General features: G+C 51.2%; 1 protein-coding gene and 1 long non-coding RNA gene across 8 annotated transcripts; one reads left to right on the forward strand and one right to left on the reverse strand.

Moving 5' to 3' along the window:
• Window positions 1-276: 276 nt before the first annotated feature.
• Window positions 277-26,901, reverse strand: Zfp385a (zinc finger protein 385A). 7 transcript variants are annotated; one of them, XM_039079900.2, is made up of 9 exons: window positions 26,855-26,879; window positions 20,705-20,752; window positions 19,972-20,108; window positions 6,767-6,877; window positions 4,540-4,702; window positions 2,486-2,728; window positions 1,985-2,154; window positions 1,719-1,814; window positions 277-1,602 (listed from the first exon to the last, which is right to left on the reverse strand). In XM_039079900.2, the coding sequence occupies exons 1-9, from the start codon at window positions 26,862-26,864 to the stop codon at window positions 1,372-1,374; spliced, it is 1,209 nt and encodes a 402-aa protein (XP_038935828.1). In that variant the 5' UTR covers window positions 26,865-26,879; the 3' UTR covers window positions 277-1,371. The 7 variants fall into 7 exon arrangements, with proteins under 7 accessions (XP_038935828.1, NP_001102940.1, NP_001128561.1 ...); NM_001109470.2 differs by lacking the exon at window positions 20,705-20,752 and having other exon boundaries at window positions 26,855-26,901; NM_001135089.1 differs by lacking the exons at window positions 20,705-20,752; window positions 26,855-26,879 and adding an exon at window positions 21,131-21,228.
• LOC134479585 (uncharacterized) lies at window positions 11,039-16,040 on the forward strand. The gene is made up of 2 exons (XR_010053119.1): window positions 11,039-11,176; window positions 15,899-16,040. It is a non-coding gene; the product is annotated as an uncharacterized LOC134479585 (long non-coding RNA).
• Window positions 26,902-27,252: the final 351 nt, after the last annotated feature.

Genomic DNA, 27,252 nt, shown 5'->3' on the forward strand with positions numbered 1-27,252 from the left:
AACAGGAGACTCCTTTTATGCGTACTTAGCGCCGCCTAGTGGAGTTTCAGCGAATTCTCAACAGCTTCAGCTGTAGCCTGAGACACTATAAATGATTTCCTTCTAGCCAAGTTTATACGAGCTAGACAGGGACTAGAAGTTTCTGCTGGCTTTACACAGACTTCCCAATCTCATTTTCCAGTCTCCCTCCTTAGGCGTCGGACTTCCTCACCATAAGACACATCTTCCGAGTAAATCACTACCCAAACAGCAAGCAAAGACAGTTTGAATCCTGGGCAGGAGGGCAGAACAAATCTAGACTTTATTGTCAAGGAGAAAGAGGAAGGGGGTTTGCTACATTGTCAAGCAGAAAGAGTCCATGGGGAGGGGAGGGCCAGTGGGGGCCGGTCCCCATCCTGGGTCGGCGGCTGGAAGGGCTGACCACATAGAAACCACAGAAGGGATGGGTTGGGGGTCACGCCCCCGCCCGAGTTGTGCAGTGGAGGTGTCACGGGAGGGGGCAGCCATGAGGTCTAGGAACTGGAATGGGGAGGCTACAGACGGCAAATCCTGCGGAAAGGGACGGGCCGGGGCGGGGGCGAGGCTTCTATTGCTTTTTGCTCACAGTTTTGCGGAAGGCGAGGCGGGGGTGGGCTTGGACTGGACACCCCTTGCCCCCCTTGGTACCCCTTGGGCGATGGGTGCTGGTGAAAAGAATGGAACCCGGACCGGGGAGGAAGAAGGCGAGGGAAGGGTCTATGAGGGCATCTCCTTGGTCCCACCCAAGTGCCTGAGATGCCCCCAAGTGCTGCCCCCTGCGATGGGCCCAGCTGGACCTGGGGCTGGGGCATGGTGCGGGGCGGGCACAGTGAGGTTGCAGGCGGTAAAACCAAAGTGCTTACGAGGGACCCAGGATCCCGCCTGTTCCCCTCCCCCTGCGGAGGACGGGGTTGTTCACGGAAGCGCTTTAGTTTGGGGTAGGGGAGCCGGAGTCCCAGAGTCCGCTTATTGCCAAGAAAATCCATGTTCTCCCCCCGGGCCCCGACCATGGCTTGTGAACCCCGTTTTGTGCTAGGTTTGGAGGGGAAGGGTTGGATGGACATGGCTTTTGGGAGGGGGTGTCTCCGAGGGGGCTCGGGGGTGAGACGGCCCCCCTCTTTTCTAGGGGAGAGGGAAGGGCAGGGGGCGGGGTTCCCTGAGATCTGGGGTGTTCCCCCCCTTCTGAAGCCCCCCTCCCCCGCTACCCCTCCCCTTTCCTGGAACCCCGTACCTCGGGGTGGGGGGAAGGAGAGACCATTCAGGGAGCGCCGGGAGAAGGGGCGGGCTGGGAGCCCGGAGACCTGGGTCCCGGCTGGAGGTGGGGGATTCAATGGGAGGGGTTCAGGGTTGAGGTCAGTAGGGGGAGAAGAGGATGGGTCCGTGCGCAGTTCGGATGGGTCCTGGGGCAGGGTGGAGTAGAGGGTGTGTGATCGGTGGTCCCTGCAGAAGAGGTGCAGCTGGAGCTGGGCGCAGGGACAGCGGAGAGCCTGCTGCAGCGGCCATCACCGCAGCCACCGCTAGGGGGCTGGGGAGCAGGCCACCGGCCAGGGACTTGGGCAGCTCCTTGGAGAAAGTCAGCGTGCCCTGCAGCAGGCAGAAAGATGGGGACAGAGGTTGGGCCAGTAGTCCAGCTTGCCCAGATCCCTTTCAAGCTTTCCTGGGTCCTCCCATAGCCCATTTCCCCAGCATCCAGGCCTCACCGCCAGCTCTGCAGCGCCCCTAGGTTTCTTGTGCCGGCTCAGTAGAGGGTTGGGCTTCCCAGCCACGCCATCTCGGTGCCTCCTGCTGGAGATGTGCTGTGGTGCAGTGGGTAGCGGGCTGTGAGCTTTCAGTAAAGAGTAATCCCCAGAGGCAGAACCATTGCTAAGCACTGGGCCATACTTCCTTCTGAGTGGTCCTTACCCAAGTTCCCTTCCTTTCTGCGGGACAAACTATTCAGATACTCTGGGAAGGATGCAGGACATACCTGTTTCAGCTGGACCTCCGAATTGACCTTGACATTGCAGATCTCACAGTGGAAGGTTCGGTCCTGGGCAGGAGCCTCTGGTTCCCCAGGAGTGGGAGGCCCCAACCGAGGGTAAGCTTTGATGGGTCCCAGCCCACTTCGGGCCTCCAAAATTGTCTTGTGCTTAGTACCTGGCCCACAGAGATAGGAGGTGAAAGCAGTTGAACAATTCTACAGGCCTCAAATACCCACCTTCCCCATTATAATGTGTAAAGGAACGAGGCAAGTGTGGGATTTATTTGGAGTCCTATGGGTCCCTTCTAGCTCAAATGGGTCTGGGAAAAGGTGAAGGTGAATTGGGAAGCAAGAGGGTAAGGAACAGGGGAGATGTCTGGGAAAGAAGACACACTGAGGTCTTAGAGGACTCAGCAATGCTGGAAGGCAGGGGAGTTAGGATGCAGAGTTGATTGGGGTGAAAGTGAGCTGAGGACAGGAGACTTCTTAGGAGTAGAGGACCCATACCTTTGTTATGTGCCTCAAGCTGGGACAGGGAGTTCACAGCCACCTTGCACAGTGCACAGTAGAGCAGACGCTTAGCTTTCTCCTCTTCTTCCTTGCTACCCCCAGGCAGGGAAGCTGGGACTGAAGTCCCCCCTTCACCCTTGGTTACACCCTGTCCAGACTCTGGAACACTGGGAGGAGATGGGGAGCCCGGCTGTTTCTCTGGGGATCCTGGGGCTGGACCCAGGCCATTCTCCATGGAAACTGTTGTGGAAGAAACATGGGGTCGTCCCAAACGACTCTTCATGTGGAAGTCCTCCCTACTTTCTTGAGGATAAGGGCCCAGGAGTCAGTCCCCACCCTGTTACAACATGCATGTTCTCATGTCCTGGGCCACAGCCAAATTCTTTGCAGCTGCCACTGGCTGGGTGTGCAATTGCAATGCCTGGCTCACTCTCCCAAAGCTAAGGATAGCCAAGGGAGGCTCTCTCTACCAGGCTACCTTTAGTGTAAAATGGGTACCCTGCCCAGCCAGAGGTAAAGGCAGACACCAAGGATTCATCCCATCATAACCTGGGGTCCAGCCTGGGCTTCCTGCCAGGATTGCCAGGATCGCCCCCTTCCCAAAGTCTTGCCTGACCCTCAAGGAGGCACACCACTGAGCAACGGGAAGGTGCAGAATGAGGAGAGGGAAAGTCAGGAGAGGTGGATGTAAGCATAGCAGAGGGAAACAGAAACAAGAACCAAAGAGGGAAGAAGCAGGGATCCAGGCTGCTCTATAATTCATGGCTCAATTAAAGATGCACAGGCCCCAGGCCTCTCTTGCTTCTACAGGGGAAACTCTAGCACTCCCACTCTTGCTCCAACAGATGATCCAGTTTCCGGGTCACGGGGAGGGTTGTGGTGGGAGCAGAAGAAGGTGGAAGAATTTTTAACCCCTGCAGGTAAGTGCTTGTCCTTCCTATGATCCACCCTTTGTGTCTTGTACTCATTCAATGACATCTTCCATCATCATCTCAAACCAGACAGGATGTCACTGCTTATGAAAGCAGTGTGGGCACACTATCTATCCCATGTCCTCAGAGAGCGTGCAGGGGCTAAATGGAGCAAGCAATGTGTGTAAAGCAGTATTGTTACTACTTAACAATAGTGGTTAGGAGATGTTAACTGTCACCATCACCAACTCTACCCGTCCTTATTTTATACAAGTGCTAACAAACCGAACCAAGATGATCAGACTCAGAACCAGCCAGAGCACAATTAGAACTCAGGCCTGGCTCCCAGATCTTGGAATGTGAGAGGGTGTTTCTGTGTGTCTGTTTGCGTGCAATCACAGTGGGGGCCTGGATCCCAAGCTGGCGATATAGAGACTTGTTTCTCATTATTTTTAGGGTGGGGCAAAAAAGACAAGCCAGACTGAGGAAATGAGGACCAGTGGAATGTTAGGTCTCTCTGGAGTTGGCCATGACTGATATCTGATGTGGTAATCCCGGGGTGGGGGTGGCTGATATCCTTCTGTCCCCATATCCTCTCAGTCCCAGTTCCTTAGAACTAGGGTTGAGGACCTGCTACCGGCAGTGAGGGGAGAGGAATTGCAGAACTGCCTTCTGTAAAGCAGAAAAAGAACTTTAAAGATCTTTCTTGAAAGAAGTTTCTCTTTCTTAACTTGGCTCTGAGAAGTTCACAGGTCCATCCAAGATCATTTAGGGAATCTTCTGGGCACATGGCCCTTGGTCTCCAGGGAAGCCTGGCTAGCACAGAGGGGGCTTCATCTGGAGTAGATGGATGTCTCCCTGCTCCTGGGGACGCTTGCCAGGTGGCCTCACCCTAGCCCCTTGCTGAGTCACTGGGCAGTGGAGAGGACAGACAGTAGGGACTCTGTTGAGAAGAGCTGAGGCAGGGGTGGGTGGGGTGACAGGATGGAATTCTGACATCACTGTGCCTGGCTCCGGGACTCACCTTGGGTGTTAGTGGGAATGGGGACTAAGGGAGGGGGAGAGGAGCAGAGGGGGAGTTCTGGGGAGTGGGAAAGAAAAACAGATCAGCTGAGAAGTGTGAGGGGGATTCAGACACACCTGGACGAGGGGCTACGCCATCCCCACTTGGAGGGGTGCTGCCTGCTGGAGCCGGATCTCCTGATTCCCGGACACTAGGCTCCCTGCCTCGGGTTTTGGCAGCTTCGATGCCTTTGACTCTTCGGGCATGGCGATTACCCTTGTAGTGCGCCTCAGCCTGGCTCTTCAAGGATGGAGGAAGAACACGGAGTCTGAGATCACCTTTCATCTACTACACCCCACGGAGCTCCTTCAGGTCTCAGGGTGGCCTCAGCAGGCTGCTGTGTGGAGCCCATGCTATCACGTCTGCTTACTGCTGTGGCTCAGATGGGCTTCTCAAGCTTTAGTCCCTGGGAATCTGGACCCTGGCCTAGTCCAGTTTGTACTCCACCACCACACCCAGGACCTGGCTGATGACTCAGGCCCCCCACCTAGTCCTGAGAAGAGGGAGGGGACCTTCAAGTCTGCAAGAGAATGCTGAGCTGGGGAGGCAGAACACAAAACTAGTTGGCATCTCAGATCCTGGGTGCCTGAATCCCTCTTCTGCCCAGGATCCTGCTCTGCTGTTTCACGGGCTCTGTCCTGATACTTCCTTCTAGGCCTCATTTTCCCTGGAGCCTCTGTCTGTGGACACCCTGGAGGACCCTGGACTCAAGCCCAGCTCTGGAGACAGGAGACAGCAGCAGAGACAGCTGTCAAAACAGAGAAACTTTATGGGGGAGGAAAAGGGAAGGCAAAAAAAGGGGGACAACCGTCTGTTGTTGGCTTTCTATCCCTACAATCTTGTTCCCTCCACCAACAAGTGGAGTCAGGGTTGGAAGAGAGGAGGCAATGAGGCCTGACACTAGTTTAGTTCTGACTCCACCTACCTACTCCCTTCTCCCCACTTGTGCCATGACTAAGAATGTATAACATCAGAGTCACAAGGTCACCCAAATGGGTAGAAATAAAGGTGTGAATGGGCCTGGAAACAAGATTGACAGGGATACAGCAGTGGTGTACAGAGCCCTGCTCTATAGGAGGCCTGTGCATGTGTATACATGTGCTGGGTAGAAAAACAGAGTTTTATCTTCCCCTGCTCAGCAGAATAAGGCTCTGCTGTTTTTCTCCTAAAGCTTTTAGAGCCTGCAGCCCTACAAAGGTCTGGACCTAAACAGAAATCCCAATGGAGCTCTAGAGGAAGGGAATCTGAGAGACTTCTCCTCATGAGGAAAGCCCCAGACTTTTGGTGTAATTTGGAGGGAGGTTAGAAAGGGGCAGAGAGGGTTGGGGATTTAGCTCAGTGGTAGAGCGCTTACCTAGGAAGCGCAAGGCCCTGGGTTCGGTCCCCAGCTCCAAAAAAAAAGAAAAAAAAAAAAAAAAAGAAAGAAAGAAAGGGGCAGAGAGAGGAGGGATGTGGGAGGTTGGAGGTGAAGTGGCAGGGCAGTGCAGTAGATGCCAAAGGGGATCCAGGTTTTGTAGAGAGCCAGTGAGGTTAAACTCAGCACCTACAGAGGGAAGATTAGAGGCTACACACCTTCCCTGTGTAGTGTTTCCGAGCAGGGAATGCTCCAACCCCAAGGGAGAGAAGGGCCAGCCTTAGAGGATTTGTCTACTTCCTGCCAGAATGCTCAGCAATATCCAAGCCTGGTAGCACAGGCTTGTAATAGCTATTTATAAGGCTGAGAGGTGAGGATTGAAAGTTCAAGTCCTGTCCGGGCTACAGTAAGGTACCAGCCAGCTTGGGGAATTTCTGAAGCCATGCCTCAAAATAAAAAATAGAAAAAGGAGCCGGAAGCTGGGCTGGGTGTGGTAATGCATGCATGCAAGTGAGGTCCTGGACAGCCAGGGCTATGTAGAGAGATCCCATCTCAAAAAAGAAAAAAAAAAAGAAAAAAAAAAAGGAAAAAGGAAGAAAAGGTCACCATGGTACATGCCTTTAATCCCAGTAATCAGGAGGCAGAGGCAGGCAGATCCCTTAGTGTGAGGCCAGCTTGGTCTACAGACCGAGTTCCAAGACAGCCAGGACTGCACAAAGGAACCTTGCATCAAACAAACCAAAAAGCAAACAAAAGGCAGAGCATACACTAATCTCTCTCACCAGCCTTCCACCCACTCCTGCCACCTTCCTCCCAGGGTCCCACTTTGTTCTCCCTCAGTATTCCCTTGGTCACTGCCCCTCACTCAAAGCTACCAGCACTCGCCCTCCCTCAAGGTCCCATGGCTTCCCCATCCTACTTGCCAGAAGGACACAGCTGGGCCTTCTTACCTGAGAATTGAAGCGGATTTGACAGACATTACAGGAAATGACTGGCCGCTTGGTCTTGAGCAAGGGTCCTCCAAATGTGTGGGAGAGCACAGCCTTCTGTACAGGGTCCATCTGTGGATGTTGGGTAGGGTGAGTTAGGAACCCCTGCACAAGCTCATCGATCACCCCCATTTCCCTCTGCCAGCTGAGGTGAACCAAGGTTCTTAAGCCCTGCCCCAGGCCTCAAGGTGCCTAAGGCCTCTGAGGCTGTTTTCTGGTTCTCTTCAGCCCAATCTTCATAGCCCTGGAAGGGACCTGATAGACACACTGGCCCCAATGCTCCCATTTCATAGGAAGTAGAAGTGGTCTATCCAAGGCCACATCATGAATTAATAGCAGAGCTGCAAGTTGGACCTGGATTCTTACTGATTTACCATACACCAAGAAGGTTCAACTCTCTGTTTCCTTGGCCTATCTTTTGCAGTGAAGCCAACCTGTCAAAAGCCACTGACAGACAAGTCCCAAAGCATCAGAGAGAGGTTGTAGGGCTCCTGAATCCTTCTGGCCCTGCTCTGGGGCACAACTGTCTGCCAAGTGCAGCTTTTGGTTCCAGGAGCCAGATTTTCCCAGTTTCCTATCTCTGGGCTCCACCTCATCCTAACACATTTAGGTTCTGGATCTCTGAAAGACAGTACCTTCTAACAGTGAATAGGAACTTGGGATAGAATTGGTGGTTCTAGTGAAGAATGAGGAAGAGGATGGGAAAAACTGATATGGTCTGAGGGAACCCAGGACCTTCTGAACCTTCTCTCACTATCAGCATCAGCAGGGCTTCAGGGCAGAGCTGTTGGGATTGGAGGGGTTGGGAACCTCCTCTGTTCCATGCTGGATCAGAAGATGCTTTTGCAGTCTCCTGCCAAGAGTTCACATAAGCAGGGAAAAGGACAGGGTTGTCTCTGAGGTCTTCTGATATCAAGGGATTCAGCTAAAGGGTCAAAGGCACAGAAACAGCTACTCCGAGTAGTTCTGCCCCTCTCCCCTTGGTGGCCAGGGAGGGGAAAACCTGGAATGCAGCCACAGACAAGGTATAGCTGGGATGTCTTAGAACAGCTCGGGACTGAAACCTTATCTTCCAAAGGGAGCAGGTTAAGATATGTTTGCTGGTGACTCAGGGGTCCCTAGCAAATCACTTGAATCTCTGTGCTCAGGTTTTGGGGTTTTCCATGAGACAATATGAGGGGTAGAGAACATGCATCTCCCTGCCTTCCCACAGGAGTCTCTCCAGCTGGTTGAAGTTACTACCAGGAATGGGTCCCAGTGAACTTGGTGCAGACCTATGTCTGTCTCATTTTGGTAGTGGTGGATGTTGGAGCCATGACTGAGTTATGATAACCTGTGTGGACAAGTTGGACAAGTGTTAGTCTCTTGGTCTGCCCTTGGCCAGAAGCAGCCCCTCTTAGTGGCTGTCTTCATCTCCCACAAACTTCTTGAAAGCCCCAATCACATACAGGGAAAAGTCAGAGTAGGAGAGAGAGAGAGAGAGAGAGAGAGGGGGGGGGGAGGGGGAGAGGGAGAGACAGAGGGAGGGAGGGACAGAGGGAGGGAGGGACAGAGGGAGGGAGGACAGAGGGAGGGAGGGACAGAGGGAGGGAGGGAGAGAGAATGTGTGTGTGTGCACACCCATGAGCAGTAGACAGCTTTCCATCAGTACGTGAATGATGGAAGGCAGAATGAATGCCACATACTGTGTGTATCATCTGAAGATCAACATTTCTTCACTGGGGGCTTTGCTGACACTGCGGATGGTCAGGTTGTGTAATCTTCAGCTGTGTGTTTATCTTTACAAATGTATGATATGTTTGGCAGAAAGAAAGTTGGAGACAGGCTTTAATCAGAGAGGGGAGACAGATTGCTGCTCTCAGCTTCAAGTCTCCAGGCCTCAGTCCTTCTTTTTTCAGAGACATCCCCCACACCCCCAACTAGTTCTGCCCCAGGGTTCTCGTGAGCCCTGGGCTTCCTCATACGCTGGGTGGGGAATGGGAATTCCGCCCAAACAGAAACCCAATCTGGGCCAGGAAACCTAAGTCGTATAAAAACAGTGGGGAGAGCATAGGATGGAGAGGAGAAAGCAGTCTCCTGGTTCTATCTGTACCATCACTTCAGCCAGTTCCCAGGAAGGCCTAAGGCCAAGAATCCCAAGGATGAGTTGTGGACTGATTTTCCCAGTCTCCATCCCCTCAAAGTCTAGGTTCCACCCAGATCCCTCCTCAGAAGTGAGCAGTTTGGGGAGTGGAACAAGAAATGGAGGGAGCCAAGCTAGCCTGCCCCACTCTTTCTTCTAGGGACTGAGGGGACAGCTGGTTGAAGGTGAGGGCTCAGGGCCCCAATCCCCAAGTAGGTGGAATGTGAGCCACTGAGGTGCTCCTCTAAACCAAGGTCAGGAGGCCCCGGTGACCTAGATGAAGGCTCCCTGGGGAAGGGTGGAGGCTGGCATCTCCGAAGACCCATTTCATTCTAGAGACCCTTCTCTCAGCTCCTGGCCTAGACACACCCTGGCAAACTCTCCAAAGCAGTCCCCTCCCACCTGCCCTCCAACAGTGGTGAAGGGGAAAGGCTCCCTGAAGCTGGGCGAAACGAATCAGGCAAGGAGGGAAGGGCAAGGAGGAGGGGACACCAGACCTCGAGCAGGAGGGGGCCTGCTACGATTAGGTTTCCTCTCGATGCCCTTTATCGGATGGAACCCACTGCCCCTTGTTCAACCATCCATTTCCCTACCCCACCCACTCCTCAAAATAAGGCGACGAGAGAGAAAGGGGTGGAATGGCAGGGACGTAAAGACCTGAGGAGCAGACAGGGCTGACAAGGGAAAGAGGGAGCTGAGGGTGCCCAGAGAGCAGGTGGGAGTTGGTGGGGAAGGGCTGCTGGGAAGAGGGCTTAGGCAGAAGAGAGGTCTGGGCAGCATGGTGATAGAAGGATAGGGGTAGGACCGATGGCAAGTCTGAGATTTGGGGAATTCCAAGGACCTGGGAAGCAGAGGCTAGCGTGTCCAACAAGGTGGCAGGAGTCGGGGGCGCCAGTTGGGCTCCAGAGATCGGCGAGGGCCGCGCCGCGTGGGGGATGGGCGCCGGCCGAGGACCGGGCGAGGAGAGGTGGCCGGGCCCCGCAGGGCGGGCGGGGATGGGATGGGGGGGCGCTGCGGCAGCCGCGGAGGCGGGGAGGGAGGGGCTGGGCGGCTTACCCTGCGGGGCCCAGGTGGCCGCGGCTCCATGGCCCGGGGCGGCAGACCCAGGCGGGGGCCGAGCCTGGCCGGCCGGGCGGGCCGGAGACGCGGCGCTCGTTGCCCCGGCGGCTCGGGGCTGTGAGGCCCGGCTGGTTGGGAGGAGGGGAGGCGGCGCCGGTTCGTCCGGAGCCCGCCCTGGAGGCGGGGCCGAGGGCGGTCCGGGAACGGGGGCGGGGACAGGGCACAGGAGAGGGAGGCCAGGGGGCTCCAGCGGAGAAAGCTGGGGACCGCGACTAGACCCTGCTTCCAGGAAAGGCCTTGTTCCGGCCCGGGGCCTCTCGGCCAGGCGGCAGGGGCATTGACCTGATGACCTCGGCTACCAGCACTTGGGTTCCTTCCTGGGTCCAGTGACCGCACCAGTCCTATGCATGACCATGTTTGTCTAGCTCAGACATTGTCCTTTCTTTCACCCCTCCTACCCGGCTCCCTGCCTCTCTGCTGACAGCTTTTCCCATACAACGCTTCCCCAGCTTTCTCTGTACACAACCCCTGTGCCCTTGCTTTTAACAAGTCACTTCGCTCACGTGGGTGGAAAACCAAGTCCAAGTACCAAAGATTCTGGGCGACTTCTCTGGTCAGTGGAGCCGATGGCTGCCTGAGCAGAAGCGACCTAAGAGTGGTGGACGTTGCTGCTTAACCTCTTTTTACCTCTTCTTCTGGGTTCTCCACCTGCCCCAGAACCAGTTTCTCAGAGCTACGCTTCGTGCACTTACTGCCCTCTGGTGGTCAAGTGGGGCAGTATTGAGAAGGCCAAAGACTTCCCCACGGCTAAGACACTTCATTTTCCTTGGGCAAGGCCTCCACTTCTGGATCTCATGGCGCCCATCCTACCCAGGGCAGCGACCAGAGAGATGTTAAGCTGGATACTGGTTTAAGAAAAGCCGACTTTGGGAGAGTGATGGATGTCCAAGGGCAAAGGCAAACAGTGGACTGAGTGAGGGAAGAGTGAGGGAAGATAATACTGCAACTGTCTGAGGGGCAGCAACTGCCCATGTAGGAGAGAAGGAGGGAGATACTAATCCACAGGGAGAGACTGCCGTAATTCCACCACCACCACCACTTACTGTCGATTGAGCCCTTGGAATGTGCCAGCTCTGCACTGGGCTCTATGCTCGGATTATCTAATTTAATCATCACAACTGCGATTTGAAGTAAGTGCTATTATTATCGTCTTTACTTTATAGATGAAGGAACTGGGGTTTAGAGAGGTTAGATGATTTGCTCAAGGTCATAAGCTAGTAAGTTGCTGGACTGGGATTTGAATTTAAACCTGAGCAGCCTGACTCCAAAGCCATGGACTTAGCAGCTGCACAGGCCTTCTGAGAGACGGGTGTGCAGTGTTTCTGCAGTCCTCGTTGCCCTGCAGAATCTGAACCGTCATGCAACCAGATACTCTCTCTTGTCCTCTCTGCCTCTACAGAACAGACTTACTTACCTCCCTAACCCCTCCAGCTGCTGGCTCCGTGAGCCTCCTCCTCCTGTTCCCACTACCCAATTCAGCTTCTTTTCCGAGGCCATAGCCTTGGTCATCCAACCTTCCTTTCCCTCTTTTCCCTTAAATAACAGTGATCACGTGGCAAAACTCTGACTGAATACCAGCTCAGTGCTAGGTGTTATGATTTTGTAATACAATTCACAGGGCCTTGTGAATTTGTACATTACTTCCCCTCCACCCCCATCCCCCCGTGTTTGTTTTTTTGGACAGTCTTACTCTGTAGCCCAATCCGCCCTTGAACTTGTGATCTTCCTGCCTCAGCCTTTTAGGTGCCGGGGTTACAGGCCTCTGCTGACAGGCCTGACCAATATTTACTTTTACAGTTGGTAAATTTAAGGTTTGGGATGCTTAACTGATTTGCCTAAGTTTATAAAGCAAGGGGTTTGCAGCATCAGTTCATGTCCTAGAAGTCAGATGCTATCAGTGGTGCTGTTTGCCTCCCTGCTGCACTCCCAGGTCTATTCATACTCATGGCTTTATTGCTATAATTTATTTACTCACTCCATCTGAGGTATTGGGGGGCTGAACCCCTGGACTCACACATCTTAGTACTCTACCACTGAGCTGTATCCCTGGGCTTCACTCTTTGCCAACGGCAAAGTTTTGCTTTAGTTCAGGCTGGCCCAGAACTCACCATGTAGCCCAGGCTGGCTAGAAATTTGTGGTGATCCTCTTGCCTCAGCATCCTGAATGCTGAACCACCACACCTGGTTCCACACCTATTTTGAGGCATTCTCTATCTTGCACTTAAAAAGTGTAAGAGTGTGTGTGCGTGTGTGTGTGCGTGTGTGTGTGCGTGCGTGTGTGTGTGTGTGTGTGTGTGTGTGTAGATGGCTCACTGGGTAAATACCTGCTGCTAAGTCTGATGACCTAAGTTCAATTGCCAGAATCTATGAATGGAAGGAGGAAAACTCAGTGGACAGGAGGGGACTAATTCCCCAAGCTTTCCTCTGACTCCCACACGCATGCTGTATGTACACGTTTCCACCCCCACCCTCACAATAAACAAATAAAATGTGTAGTGGATGCAGTGGTGTATATTTTTGAAACAGGTTTTTTTTTTTTTTTTTGGTTCTTTTTTTTCGGAGCTGGGGACCGAAGCCAGGGTCTTGCGCTTCCTAGGTAAGCGCTCTACCACTGAGCTAAATCCCCAGCCCAGACAAGACTGAGATATCTTTTTTTTTTCCCCCCCCGGAGCTGGGGACTGAACCCAGGGCCTTGTGCTTGCTAGGCAAGCGCTCTACCACTGAGCTAAATCCCCAACCCCAGTGGTGTATATTTTTAATCCCAATACTCAGGAGGGTGAGGCAAATGGGTCTCTGTGTGTTTGAGGTCAGCTTGTCTACAGAGTGAGTTACAGACAAATAGGTCTGTATAGAAAGACCTGTCTAGATAAATAGATAGATGAATGGATAGACAGATGGATGGACAGACAGACAGACAGATAATGTAATAAAAAGAAGAAAGCTTGGTGGTGTAGTTGTTCATGCCTGGAATCCCAGCACTCAGAAGCCGGAGGATCTTTGGGAGTTGGAGGCCAGCCTGGGCTACATAGTAAAAACTTGTCCCAAAAAACAAAACAAAACAAAACAAAATCCTCATAGTCTGGACAGGGTGATTCAGTTTACTTGGAAGGCAGAGACAAGAGGATCTCCACAAATCTGAGGCTAGCCTGATCTACAATACTAAGTTTCAGGCTAGCCACTAGCCAGAACTACATATTGAGACACTGTCTCAAAAATTCACAAATAGCCGGGGTAGTGGTGGCATATGCCATTAATCCCAGCACTTGGGAGGCAGAAACAGGCAGATCACTTTGAGTTCTGGAACAGCCAGGGCTATACAAAGAAACCTTGTCCCCTCATCCCCTCAAAAAAGCCAAAAATAAAGGGTGACCAGTGAGACAGCTGAGATGGTATGAGCACTTGTTACCCAAGTCTGAAGACTTGGAACCCACTATGGAAGGACAGAACCAATTTTCAGGAGCTGTCCCCTGGCCTCCACCCACATGCTGTAGAATGTATATGCACATGTACACAATACTGACATCTTAAAAACCAAAACACAACAAAACAAGCTTGATAAAAGAAAAGCACCCAAAACACAAAAGGGTATGAAGTTGGCCAAAGCTCCAAGCCTTTGGGTCTAACTGACGGTATGCTGAAAATATTTGAAAAAAAAAATCATGGCTGTATTAAACATGTAAAACTTTTTCTTTAATATTTTTTATTACACGTATTTGTGTGTGTGTGTGTGAGAATAGACGTCTTTTATACACATTCATGCCACAGTGTGCTTGCGAGAGTCAGAAGACAACCTGTAAGAATCAGTTCTCTTCTTTGACTATGTAGGCCTGAGAGACCAAACCCAAGTCCTCACACTTGGCAGCAAGCACCTTCACCCATGGAGCCATCTAGCCATCCCCAGACTTTTATTCTCTTGTCATCATTCCATAAACAATACATTTCGAATGGGTACTATAAATGACCAGAAGCAATTCAAAGTATAGCAGATGTGTAGGTTATTTGTGAATATTGGGTTACTTTATACAAAGGACTTTACCATCCACAGTCTTGTTACTCTTGGGGTCCTGGATTCAGTGCTCGTGACTGACAAGAGATGATAGTATAATAAAAAGTCCACCTTGGTCTGGGGAGGCTGCTCAGCAGACAGAAGCATCCGCCCTCAGGCCTAATAACCTGAGTTTGACCTCTGATTCAAAGGTGGCAGGAGAGAACCAACTCCTAATCCTCTTCTAACCTCCACACTTGCACCTGCACTTACATACACAAACAAAATTATAAATATTATCGATTCACTATTTTTAAGTGAATATGTTTATCTGCATGTGCATGTCTGTACACTATGTATGTGTCTGATGTCCGTGGAGGAGGGTATCAAATTCCCTAGAATGGTTGGGAGCTGGGAACCAAATGGGTCCTCTACGAGATCAATAAGTGCTCTTAACCACTGAGCCATCTCTCCATCCCTGAATAACTAAATATATAAAAAACAAAACCAAAAAAACTGCCTCAGAGCCAGGTGAGATGGCACATGCCTTTAATCTCAGCCCTAGGGAAGCAGAGGTGGGTAGATCTCTGTGAGTTCTAGAGCAACCTATTTTATGTAGTGAGTTCCAGGTCAGCCAGGGCTACAAAGTCAGACCTTGTCTTAAACAAACAAAACAGAGCAAAAACCAACCCTACCTCTCAGGCTAGAGAGATGGTTCAGCAGTTAAGAGTACACGCTGCTCTCTTCTGTAGGACCTGAGGTCCGATCCCAGTACCTACACCATCACAACAGCTTGTAATTTCAGTTCCACCAGGGTCTCATACATCTGCATTCCTGAGGCACCTGCACTCCACTGTACATGCTTATACATGCACCAACATATTTTCGAGTAGTAAAAGCCAATGTTAAAATACGTCTCTGTTCCTAACTGTAATTTCCCCTTCCCCCACAGAGTGGCATCATTTGCAGTTTCTTGGGTATCCACCCTGCTGACATATTCCAGCACTCACATATGATCATGCTCCTTCCTTCAGTCTTATAAACAGTACCTGGTGTTTTATATCTTGCTCTTTCCTTTTTCATTACATTTTAATTTTATAGTGTGTGTGTGTGTGTGTGTGTGTGTGTGTGTGTGTGTGTGTGTATGCAGGAATAAGTTCTTCCTTCCACCATATGGATAGAACTCAGGTCTTCAGGTTTCATGGAAAGCATCTTTTTACCCACTGAGCCACAACCCCCTCAGTTTTGTTCAATAGCCTCACTCACTCTGTAGACCAGGCTGGCCTTGAACTTGTAATCCTTCCACCTTAGTGTTTCCTTTTTATTTGGCTCTACTATGCCTCAGCTTCTAGAACAGCTGGCATTACAGGCCAATGCTGCCTGGTCTAGTTTTAAGGTTTTTTTTTTTTTTTTTTTTTTTTTTTTGGTTCTTTTTTTCGGAGCTAGGGACCGAACCCAGGGCCTTGCGCTTCCTAGGCAAGCGCTCTACCACTGAGCTAAATCCCCAACCCCTAGTTTTAAGTTTTTAATGTTACTTTATGATCACATGGGGACATGTGCACATATATCATGTGCACATATGGTGTGCATATGATGGCCAAGGATAACTTGTGGGATTGGTTCTCCCCTTCCATTAATGTAGGTTTTAGGGATTGAACTTGGTTACCAGGTTTGCATGGCAAATGCCTTAGACCCACTAAGCCACCTCACCAGCTTTTTTTGAGATTGTCTTGCTAGGTCACTCAGGTGTGCCTGGAACATACATCCTTCCTACTTTTCTGTCTCCTGAGTTCTACAGTTCCAGGTATAACCACCGTGCCCAACCCTTTTATTATTATTAATTTTTCTCTTTAATGTTAATCTTGAGGATTGAACCCGGGACTTCATGCATCATAGGCAGAAGCTGAAGCTTGAGGCAGCTGGAGAGATGCCTTAGCAGTTGAATACCTGATACTCTAGCAGAGAACGCATCACCTGAGTTCCATTCCTAGCACCCATGTAAGGTAAGCTCCAGGGACAGACACCTCTAGTGGCACCTGAACTCATGCACACATACCCACCATGTACACACAACTAAAGATAATAAAAAATATATTTTTTAAGCCAGACAGTGGTGGTGCACACCTTTAATCCTAGCACCTGGGAGGCAGAGACAGGCAGATCTCTGAGTTTGAGGCTAGCCTGATCTACAAAGTTCCAGGACAGCCAGGCTTAAACACAAAACCTAACTCAAAAAACCAACCTGGGGGCTGGAGAGATGGCTCAGTGGTTAAAAGCACTGGTTACTCTTCCAGAGGTTTTGAGTTCAATTTCCCAGCAACCACATGGTGGCTCACAACCATCTGTAATGGGATCAGATGCCCTCTTCTGCTGTGTCTGAAGACAGCTATAGTGCACTCATATACATAAAATAAATAAATATTTAAACAAACAAACCAAACCAAACCAGAACCCCAACAAACAAAAACCAACAAAAATTGTTGAGCAAGAGCCTCAGCTTGCTGTGCTCAAGGCTTTAACTAGCTCCACCAGAAGCCACGGAACGGAGGGAGTCAGAAATTCCAGTGCAGGGACAGCAAAATGGCTGAGTGAATGAACATGCTTGCCACCAACCCTAACACCGTAAGTTCAAGCCCCCAAACCCACAGTGGAAAGAGAGAATTGCCTCCCGACCTTGCTCTCTGACCTTCTCACACCTTGGCACAATAGTATCACCTCACGTAGACATTAGAAATAAATGCAGTAAAGAGAAAGAAAAAAAAGAAAAGAAAAAAAAAAGAAAAGAAGGCCCATATGAAGTTGAAATACTTGAGATTACATGAAAATGCTGGCAAAAAAAGAACAAAAAGAGAGAAAGAAACCCTTGGCTACAACTGGATGGAGTGGCAGGCATCTACCTATAATTCTGACCTTATAGAGGCAGAGGCAAATACCAGAGGAACAAACAATTCAAGAAACAAAACATATTTACATGAGTGGACTAAAGATGAGTCTCAGATGAGTCATTTAACCTCTGCGTTTCTTTTATAGATGGGGACAGTTCCCGGGCTGCAGAGCCTGAGAATATGGTATTTAGATAGAGGACAGCATTCCCTGCCCTTTGATTCTAATTACACCAGGTCACTTGCACTTTCCCAAATGATCCTTTTTTAGCTATTGTTCATGTGATTTGATTCAATCTGAAATGATCTTCCTTCATTTTATCTTAGTTTGCTTTATTTTATGTGTATGAAGTATGAAGTGTGTTTTCCTGGGCTAGTCTTTTTTTTTTTTTTTTTAAAGCTCAAGGGCTGGGGATTTAGCTCAGTGGTAGAGCGCTTACCTAGGAAGCGCAAGGCCCTGGGTTCGGTCCCCAGCTCCGAAAAAAAAAGAACCAAAAAAAAAAAAAATAATAATTTAAAGCTCTGGTCATCCTAGAACTGACTATGTAGACCAGGCTGGCTTTGAACTCACAGAGACTCACCTGCCTCTGCCTCCCAGGTGCTGGGATTAAAGGTATGTGCTGCCAAACTGGGTTTTTGTATCAGGTATTTTGTCTGCCTGTTTGTATGCACCCCACATGCATGCCTGGTGTCCTCTGAAGCCAGAAGAGGTACCATACCTTCTGGGACTGGAGTTGCAGATGGCTATGAGCTGCCATGAAAGTTCTGGGAATCAAACCGAGGTCCCCTGAAAGGCAGTATAATAAAGCTATCTCTCCAGCTCTTCTCTAAGGCCGCTTTTACAACTCTGTGAATACTCTGTGTGTTATGACCCATGTTTGAAATTCCAGTACTTGGGGGAGGCTGAGACAGGAGAATCCGCAAGAGTTTGGAACCAGTCTCTGCCACACAGGAAGACCTTATTTCAAAAACAAAACAAAGCAATACAAAACAAAAACTGTTAATGATTCTTCAAAGCAAAAGTGGTGAGTCCTTGTTCCAGCTAGATTAAGTCTTTTTTCTTCTGCTTTTCTTTTTTTTTTTTTTTTTTTCTTTTTCTTTTTTTTCAGAGCTGGGGACCGAACCCAGGGCCTTGCGCTCGCTAGGCAAGCGCTCTACCACTGAGCTAAATCCCCAACCCCTCTTCTGCTTTTCTTTATCCTGCTTAACTCCAGTTGGCTCTTTAGGTCCCCCTACATCCAGCAGATTTGTCTTGGTATCCCCTTGTGCTCTCATGTAAACTAAACGCCTTCAACTTGGCTCTTCAGGGTTATAGTTAACTTGATATTATTTCTGCTAAAACATGGGCAACCTACGGGCAGTGGCCAACTGACTCATCATCACCATCATTATTAAATGCTTTATTTATTTATTTATTTATTTATTTATTTATTTATTTATTTATTTTTGGCAGTTTTGGGAATTGAACATAGGGCTTCACTCGTGCCAGGCAAGTTATTTACCACTGAGCTGTATTTTAAGACCCTTCGCCTACCCTTTTTTTTTTTTTTTTTTTTTTTTTGAGACTAGGTCTCATGAATCTCAAGCCTGAAACTTGTTATGTGACTGAAAATAGAACTCCTGATCTTTTTGACTCTACCTTTTGTGTACCGAAATCACATCCTCGCTAGCGTGTCTGCGACAATATTTATAACCTTCCTTCTGCTTTGTAGCATATACGCCTATCTATCTCCCGATGTAAGTTCACTGAGGATAAACTGTCTTCTGTTCACCCTACTGTTAGCACGGGTCTAGGACAGTGCTATTTTTACAGTCAGTGCTAGGTTCCCTCATCTGTAAAATTAAGCTAATGTCACCAGCCACCCCAAAGGTTGAGATGTGACAAACACTTTGTGAGAGTCAGAGTGCAGTGCAGAGGCTGCTTTAGGTTTCTAGGAGGTGTTTGGAGGCTGCAGCTACGAGCTGAAGATCTCTCTGTCTCTAGACAGGGGTCAAGTACATCAGGCTGAGGGTGACCTTGAACGTCTGATCCTCCGATCTTTACCTCCTGAGTGCTGGGGCTAGAGTGTGTTCTGCCACATCTCATTTAAGTACCAAGGATCAAACCCAGGGCTTGTCTGAACTACATCTCAGGCACATACTGTGTCAACCAACACCTATCAGTTACTAAGTGCTTCTGAGCCTCAGCTTCTGACCCTTGTTGTCAAACTGAAATACTTCTGTCTACCTTGCTAGGCTGTCTCTGTCAGGGGTGGTTTTAGGTCTCCCAGAGACCCGAGCCCTGGACTCATCCTTAGCTTACCCTCTCCCTCGCCTCTATTCTTTCAACGCCACTTGGTCACCATGGCGGGTCAATATTTCCTTGCAGGCACCTCCCCAGCCTTTCCTTCTTTTCCTTCCCAATCTTACTGCCCGTTTAGGCATTTAGGGGATTTGTCCCCTTTACTGGCTGTCCTGGTCATCTTCCTGAATCATAAGTCTTACCAAGGCACTCCCCTGATAAAGAATGGGAAGGAGCTCTCTGTTTCTTTCCTATTAACTATAGAAGACTTTGCCATCCCTCCAGCAACAAACTGATCCTACCCACCCAGCTGTGTACTCTGGAGAGCTGGAGATGGTTAAAAAAAAAAAAAAAAGTGGCCCCCAGGACCCACATAACACTGCCCTCCACACTTGTACAGTGGCATGTATGTTGTGTGTACCTGCACGTGCGCGCGCATACTTCTTGCCCCTTGGTTCTTTCCAAACCCAGCATCCTTGGCTCTTTGACTTCCTACGACACTACCACTTAGACCTTCTTATTCTCTGAATGGCTGAACACTTTACTGAAGGATGAGTGGAATGGAGCAGTGACTGGATGGCAGAGAGAACTCTCAGGACATACACTGTTTTCATTGCAGTTACTATAGCATCAGAGAGTCAGCAATCCAGGGACTAGACATGAGGAACACAGGGTCACAGGAAGTGAGAACGAGTTAGGCTTAGAAGGACAGCACGGAGGTACACTGGGAGTTAGGGGACTCAGGGGCGTGGGGCAGGGGAGACAGACAGTACTCACTGTGCTGTAGTTGCTGAAGAGGCCCAGGGTTGGGGCTGGCTCCAGTGGGAAGGGCAGGATCTGCTTCAGGTCCATCGGGGGCTGCATGATGGGGGGCTGCCGGAGCAGAGGGAGGGGCCCTGCTCGGCTCAGGCTGCCTGAAGAGCAGAGAAAACATTCTGTGGAGTAGGAAGACTGAGCTTGGGAACCCCACCCAAGTACACAGTGCTCCCTAGCTGAGGTTCCCATAATCAGAAGTGTGGCCTCGTGAGTGTACATCTGTAGGAACCGTACGCACACTCCCCTTGCTGCTGCTCAAGAAGCAGATCCACTGTGGGCCTGGGGACACAGGCTGGTCTTCCCTTGGGGGTGGTTTTCACTTCCCCCTTCTGCATCCTCCTTCCCCAAGCCCTTCAGGCTTTTTACAGACCCAAGAAAGGCCTAGACCTCCTCTGCAGACAGCCTACTCTGGCCTCTGGATCTACTCTGAATCCCAGACTCCTTCCTCTGGTCTGGGGTTCTTTGTGTATCTGGAGGTTTGTTGCATCACCAGATCTGAGTCAAGGGGGTGACTTGTCACACTGTCCAGAGGGGGGACACTGAAACCTGGATTCAGAGGAGGCTGCTGCATCTGGCTCCCTAAGTTACAATGCTGCTCAGGTCATAATTCCTGAAAAATTGTTGCCACCTCTGGGCGCCATGTGCTCTGACCCTTCTGTAGCCCCTTTGGTACCACCAGACCCCATTGTCTCACCGGGCAGGCTCAGTCCCAGCTCTGCAAGAGGAACCATGGCCACCGCCTCTGCGAGAGAAGGGCCTCCATGTGACCCCAAGGGGAAATGAAAGTCCAGCCAGCCATTCAGTACCACCCCAGAAGTCTTCTCCTCCCCCTGGAGTCTTGGAGGAGGCTCTACCAGGTTCCAAAGGACCCAGCCTAAAGGTACTCAGGACCCTCAGGGTTTCCACTGGCCCAGTTTCCTCCTGAAGCGTTGTAGTCAATCAGTTGGGCAAGTCCTGCTGCCCTCTACTACTCCAGCACCCTCTGCCAGCTGCAGGGGTTTCTGGAACAAAGGCCAGACCAAGAGGCTGCCTGCCTGGCCCTGGACCTCCCTTGACCTTCTTAGGGTAATGGGTCCCCAGGCTCCTTTCTTGTCCCTCCATTGACTCACCCCTGTCATACCTTCTGTAGCTGGCACTTGCTGCCCCCCAGGCAGTGGCCTGGCCCTGGCCCCCTAGGGGCCTGGGCCTGACAGCGTCCCCTTCCCTTGGTTCTGCCCTCTGCCCCCTTCCTTTACCATCCCCCTCCCCCAGCCCAGTCAGTAGAATCAGCCAATCAGAGTTCTGGAAAAGTGGGGCAGAGGGGAGGGCGGGGGAGCAGGGATTAGGGGAATCTGAGGAGAGAGGGAGGGGGTGGGGAGGGCTCAGGCACAGCTGGGGGTGGAGAATGAGGTCCAGAAAGATCTGGAGGGGTCTGTTTCTTCCACCCAATGCCAACACTGGAGGTCAGTGTGCCTGAGGCAGACAGGGGTTAAGACTGCTGGGAGCTTGGTTTCTAAATCCTAAGGCCTGAAGGAGAGGCTAGGATGTTTGCCTTTGGCCTTTGAACTGTTGGGAGTCTGAATGCCTCAGTCAGTGTTACCTTCACATTTGGGATGTGTGTGTGTGTGTGTGTGTGTGTGTGTGTGAGAGAGAGAGAGAGAGAGAGAGAGAGAGAGAGAGAGAGAGAGAGACACAGACACAGACAGAGAGACAGAGAGACAATATGTGGGAAAGTGGCAGAAGCAGGAATAGATGACTAGCAATGGAACAGACACTGAAGAGGCTAAAGATGGGAAAGTAGGAAGGGAGTTTAAAACCTGACAGGCAGGATGCAGACCTAGATGAGGACAGGAAGACCCTGGGGCAGAGACCATAAGGTGAGAAAGACAAGGTGAAGACAGGGACAGACACACTCGCTGGTCATCTCCTCCTTCTGGTCTGTCCTCTCAGGCCTTTCCTCTAAGCCCCACCCTTCCTCACTGCCTGGCACACTAGGGCAACCTTAACGAGCCTCAGGAATGGTGAGAGAAACCCGAGTGCTTGAAGTGTCCCCCGCTCCCACTCCCAGCAGCTGGCTCAGGGCTGGCACTTCCACAACACAGCTTGGCTCCTTGACCTTGTCCCTGGCTGTCAACTCGCTAGGATCCCACTCCCAAATCCATTTTAGAGGAGAGAGATGAGTTCCAGAAAAAGCCACAGGGAAACATTCGAAGAACTGCCATGTACCAGGCCATGAGCCGGAGTCTTATCTGATTAAGCTTGGAGATGGGGAAGTCTGGGAGATGGCTTCGAGTCTGTGAAGTAGCCAGTATTATTTCTTCCACTCATCATGCAAGAAGACTGGGACTCAGAGAGGTTAAAAAACTTGGCTGATGCCACACAGCCTTGAGAAGTCAGGGCTAAGAATCAAATCAAGATCTGTCGCACTCTAGCAAATTCTTCCTCTGCTACATTGCTCCCAGAGGGCTCTCATTTAACGCTGAATCGGAGGACTGAGCACAGGCTCACATCTGGTTTAAGCAGAGAACGCGGAAAGCAATTCCTCGCTTTTCCTGGGTGTGGAGTCCTCATTTAGCTTTACAGGAGGAGAAATGGAGGAGAACAGACCGAAGCCACTCAGTTGCCTGTAGCCTGGAACTGATGTGGAACAGGGTTGGGGTGAGAAGAGAGATGGGACAAAGGCATGAGATGGGGTCAGAGTGAGGGAAGTGGGGGGATGGGCAACTGGTGAGGGACTTTCCCTGGATTCTCATGGCTTCTCCACTCTGAAATCTGAGGTGGGAGAGGGGCAGATGCCATCTTAAGAGCTGGGTGAGCAGAAACCCGGCTCTTCAGGGCTGGGGCTCAGGCTCAGTGATAGAGCACTTGCTTCTCTGTTTGAAGCCTCAGGCCCATCTACTGTTTTCTGAGAAAAATAGTTGCCATTTTTTTATAAAGTTTATTTTTTTTTCTTTTTCCTTTTTCCTTTCTCTTTTTTGAGACTATAGTCCTGGCTGTCCTGGCACTTACTATGCAGACCTGCAGACCAGGTTGACCTTGAACTCACAGAGATCTGCCTGCCTCTGCCTCCGAAGTGCTGGGAGGTGTACACTACCACAACTGGCAAATTAAAAAAAAAAAAAAACCTAATTATTTTTATATGTATGAGTGTTTTGCCTACATGTATAAAAAAATGTACCCCGTGTGTACCTGGTACCCCCAGAGGCCAGAAGAGGGTGCTGGATCCCCTGGAACTGGAATCAAGGGTTGGCTGTAAACTGCAATGTAGGTATTGAGACCCAACTCAAGTCCTCTGCAAGAGCAGCAAGTGCTATTAACTGCTGAGCCATCTCTCCAGCCTCCTGAGGCTTATTCATTGACAGGACTTTATATAAACAATCTCCCATGAGATGGTTTCACTGTGCACTAACTGGGTGAGTAGCTGGTTTCTCTGACTGGCTCAGTCTCATTTCTCATCTGTCAAACCAGAACAACAGTACCTGCCTCCCAGAGTTGATGACAGGATTGAACGAGTCTGTGTAAAGTGCTGGCACGACACAGTGAGCACTCAATAAATGTTTGCTGAATAAATGAATTCTTTTATGATAAATGACAGTTGGTTCAGATGTCGGGCATTACTAGACCAAGGTCACACAGTTAGTGGGGAACTTAAATGGGTCTCTCTCCAGAGTAAGGTTTTCAAGAATCATGCTTTCCTTGGTAAGACTGGAGAAGAAAGGGGAGACAGGAGATGAAGAAGGGCTGAGGAAGGAACAAATTCAAGGCATTTGTCTTGTGGAAGGTGAGGGCTGCATAAAGGTTGGAAGAGGAGATGGTTAGGTGGGGTTGGGAGGAGTCAGGTCGGGCTGGAGCAGGCTACTCTAGAGGGAAGCTCATTAGAGTAATTACCTACAACAGACAGAGCCCCACCCTCACTCCCTGGGGGATTGTTAACACGTTCTATTCAAGGCGGTTTCCAAGGGTGAGCTTGCAGACTCTTGGTCTGAATGCACCTGTCCATCTCCAAACCCGGGTTAGCCCTGGGTACTTTTGCATTCAGTATCCCGCAGTCAATCCATATCTAGCTTCCTGCATCTCAGCAAGGGCTGCGCCCCCCCCCCCCCTCCTAAAAGGTCTGGTCAGGTCCCGTGCCATGGCCCCGGGGCTTTCTTAGGTGGGCTGGGCAGGCTTGCTGTAGGGAAAAGCAACAGCCTGGGCGAGTCTGCTCTGGAAGTGGCTCAGCAGGGTAGGGCGGGAACAGGGAAGGTTTTAGGGTAGGGCTGTGAGTGACTGTCTCACTGGGGCGAGACTGAAATCATGGTGGTGAAAAGGACCTCGTGAGGCTAAGAAGGGAACCCGCCTCTGAGGCAAAACAAGAGACTGAGATTTCATCTTTAACCACCTCTGCTTCCCTTCAGGGATTTTAGCTTCTTCCTCAGAAATGGCCAAAATTAGGGTCAGGGTAGTGGGGGAAGGCTTGAACTCCTGCTTCTTATCCTTTTGGTCAAGTCCAGTGAATCTGTCCCCTCTGCCTCAATTCCTTCATCCTGACAGGAGGCGGGCAGAGGGCCGGAAAGGCTTTGAAGTCAAAGATGAAAGAGACAAGGGGATGATTGTGCACAAGTAAAAACACCAGCCCTACTAACCTGCGGGTATATGTGTGGGTGGGGGTGGGGCTTTGAGGAGGGCGGTGCCTAGGGTGGGAGGGGCTTATTGCAGAGCTTAGGGAAATCTTCCCAACCTGAATGGAAAAGCCCTCCCTCTCCAGGCTTCTGCCCCTCACTAAACCAGAGACTTAGTTGCCAAGGATGATGGCAGCCTAGGGAATCTGAATTCAGAACTACCATCTTGAATCTTGAGGCCCTGATTCTTACGTATGCTTTAATTTTGACTTGAGACAGGTTCTCACCCTGTAGCCACTCTGGCCACGGACTCATTCTTAAGCCTCAATTCCCAATAACCTTCTCCCTCAATCTGCTGAGATAATAGGCATAAGCCACCACATTCAGCTGAGCTGGGTATAGCTATCTTAGGGTTCCTCTAGGGCTGCCTTGTAGAGGACTCGGTGACCTTAGCATTCAGACCCGAACACCTTAGTACGATTCTGAAGGTGAGTTTTGAGCCCTGATGGGCAGTTTCCTCCCTCTTTTCCTTCTTAAGAGGGGATTTAAGGGGTTTGGGGGGGGGGGAAGAGCTAAGCCGAATGAGGCACCACTAGATTCCCACCCCTCTGTGGACTTGGCAATAGGACAGAGTTAATTATCGTGCCCTCCAAAGAGATGGCTGGGGCCAGTTAGTGGCAGGGTCCAATGTCAGAGAATTTGGATTCAGTCTTCTTGTGGCTGGATGTTGGTAGGGGTCTTCCAGGTCTGACACCTAGTTTTTTGAGGCCTCTAGACCAGGGCAAGCAAGTCTTAGCCTGGCCTGTTCTGTGCAAGCATGCTATAGCCACTACAGATGGCCCAGGGTACAGCTAGAGTATAGGAAACACACCGGCAGGCAGAATGTGGAGCCTGTGTGTTAGGGTCCTGATTCTAAACTGTGTTGGGGGTGTCTCCTGGAGTTAGAAGGCAGACCACCTACTAGAGACAGCCTTGGGGCAGAGGGAAGTGACAGACATTCACATCTTGGTTCTCTCATTCATTTAAATAGCTATGATAGTTGGCCAGCTGGAGGGAGGCAAGGCATAAAAGTCGTGAGAGAGGCTGAGACCACACAACAGCTAGAGGGAGGAAGGAGGGTAGAGTGGAGAGCCGGGCTAGTGAAGATACACAGTCAATGGAAAAAAGAGAACACAGGCAGAGAGCCTTGGGAGAGGGATGAGGACAAGGGATATAGTTCAGCCCTTCAGCATTAGCACAGAACCAGGTGTCCTCAGTGGGGGCAGGGAGACCACAGGTGTCTGAGAGTGGTAGGGGGCTTCACAATAAACAGGGCCCTGGAACCCGCCTAGCCAGGGTGGAGGTCAGAGGTCAGAGCAGGCCCTGCACTGCTGTAGCAGCAGGGTTGTGGGCAGGGGCTGCTGCAGAGTCCGGAGTACAGCTAGGCCCTCTCCTCCCCCATCCCTGGGGCTCCCTTCCCGATGTAGGTCATGAAGATGGGGTGGCCAAGGCTGAACGGGCTGGCTGTCAGAGCCCAGCGGGACTTCCCTTCCCCCACTCTGACTTTCCTTCTCTCCTTGGTCTCCTGTAGCCCCCGACCCACCGCTGGGGTGGAAGGGAAGAAGGAAGAGAGGAAGAAGGGCCCAGGCAGCCGGCTCAGGGAGAGAGGGGCAGGTCCCAGCGTGTCGGGGCAGGATGGCTGCGGAGACAGGATCTAAGCCGCAAGAGCCCGGGGTGGACAGTATCCCACCCGCTCTTTTACCCAGCCCCCTTATCTTCACCCGTCAGGTTCCCACCTCCCACCGCACTCACCTCGAAGCTACACCCAGCATCTTCATCCTCCGCCCCCCACTTCCTCCTTTCCCTCTTATCCTGGGCCCAGAAGGCTGCCGGAGTGGCTAAGCCAAGGGTGGGGGAAGGCGCTGGGGGTGACGGGTCAGAACCTTTACCTCAACTCCACCAGGCCAGGACCAGCCCCCTCCCACAGTCTCTCCTACACTGTCTTATAATATTCATGAGCCTCATGAATACGCAATGTTTCATTATGGGGCGGGGGTCTCACTCTCTCGGCCTTCCTCTTGCCCCTCCCTATCTTACCAGGAGAAGCCGCAGCTAGGGGAAGAGAGGAAGAGAGGGACCCCAGATGTGCAGCCAGATGAGGGGGGAGGGGGAATGAGTGGCAGACCGGCGGCCGCAGTCACCGCGGTGCGGAGGTGAAGGGGGGGTTGGTGACCCAGTGAGAAGGAACCAGGTACCCAGAGCCCAGAGTAGTGGAGACCACTCACCGAGGATCATGCTGGGGACCCTGGCTCCCGGGGTTCCGCGTCGTTCTGTCCCGGGGGCCGTTCTGGTCCGACTGGGGGTACAGGGGGGAGGAGTCGGGGAGGAGCAGGGGCGGGTCGAGGCGGAGCGGGGGCGGAGCCCACAGCAGGTGAAGACCGGAGGGGGCACCCTGGCACCCGGGGCTCCGCGAGGGGGCGTCCTGGCAGCCTCCGGCTTCCTCCAGCCTTTCAGTTACCGCCCCCAATCTCTGGGCTTTACGATGTCGCTTTAGCTGGGGTTGGGGAACAAGATGGTGAGGTTATGGAGGAGGCTGGGAACTAAAATGCCTGGGCTCCTGAGGGGCTCAGTCTGAGGGCGGGAAGACTCATTCGCGGCTGATTGGGGGACAGGATCCTAAGTG

Source organism: Rattus norvegicus, chromosome 7 (genome assembly GCF_036323735.1).
Source record: "Rattus norvegicus strain BN/NHsdMcwi chromosome 7, GRCr8, whole genome shotgun sequence".
In the NCBI taxonomy this organism is placed as follows: domain Eukaryota; kingdom Metazoa; phylum Chordata; class Mammalia; order Rodentia; family Muridae; genus Rattus; species Rattus norvegicus.

Excerpts from the sequence above, each read along its gene's own strand:
- Zfp385a (XM_039079899.2), bottom strand. The coding sequence starts at position 20,229 with ATGTACACTCACGAGGCCACACTTCTGATTATGGGAACCTCAGCTAGG. Across the intron at positions 4,703-6,766 it reads AAATCCGCTTCAATTCTCAG|AGCCAGGCTGAGGCGCACTA; the intron begins GTAAGAAGGCCC and ends CCATCCTTGAAG. Across the intron at positions 2,729-4,539 it reads TGGCGTAGCCCCTCGTCCAG|TTTCCATGGAGAATGGCCTG; the intron begins GTGTGTCTGAAT and ends CTTCCACAACAG.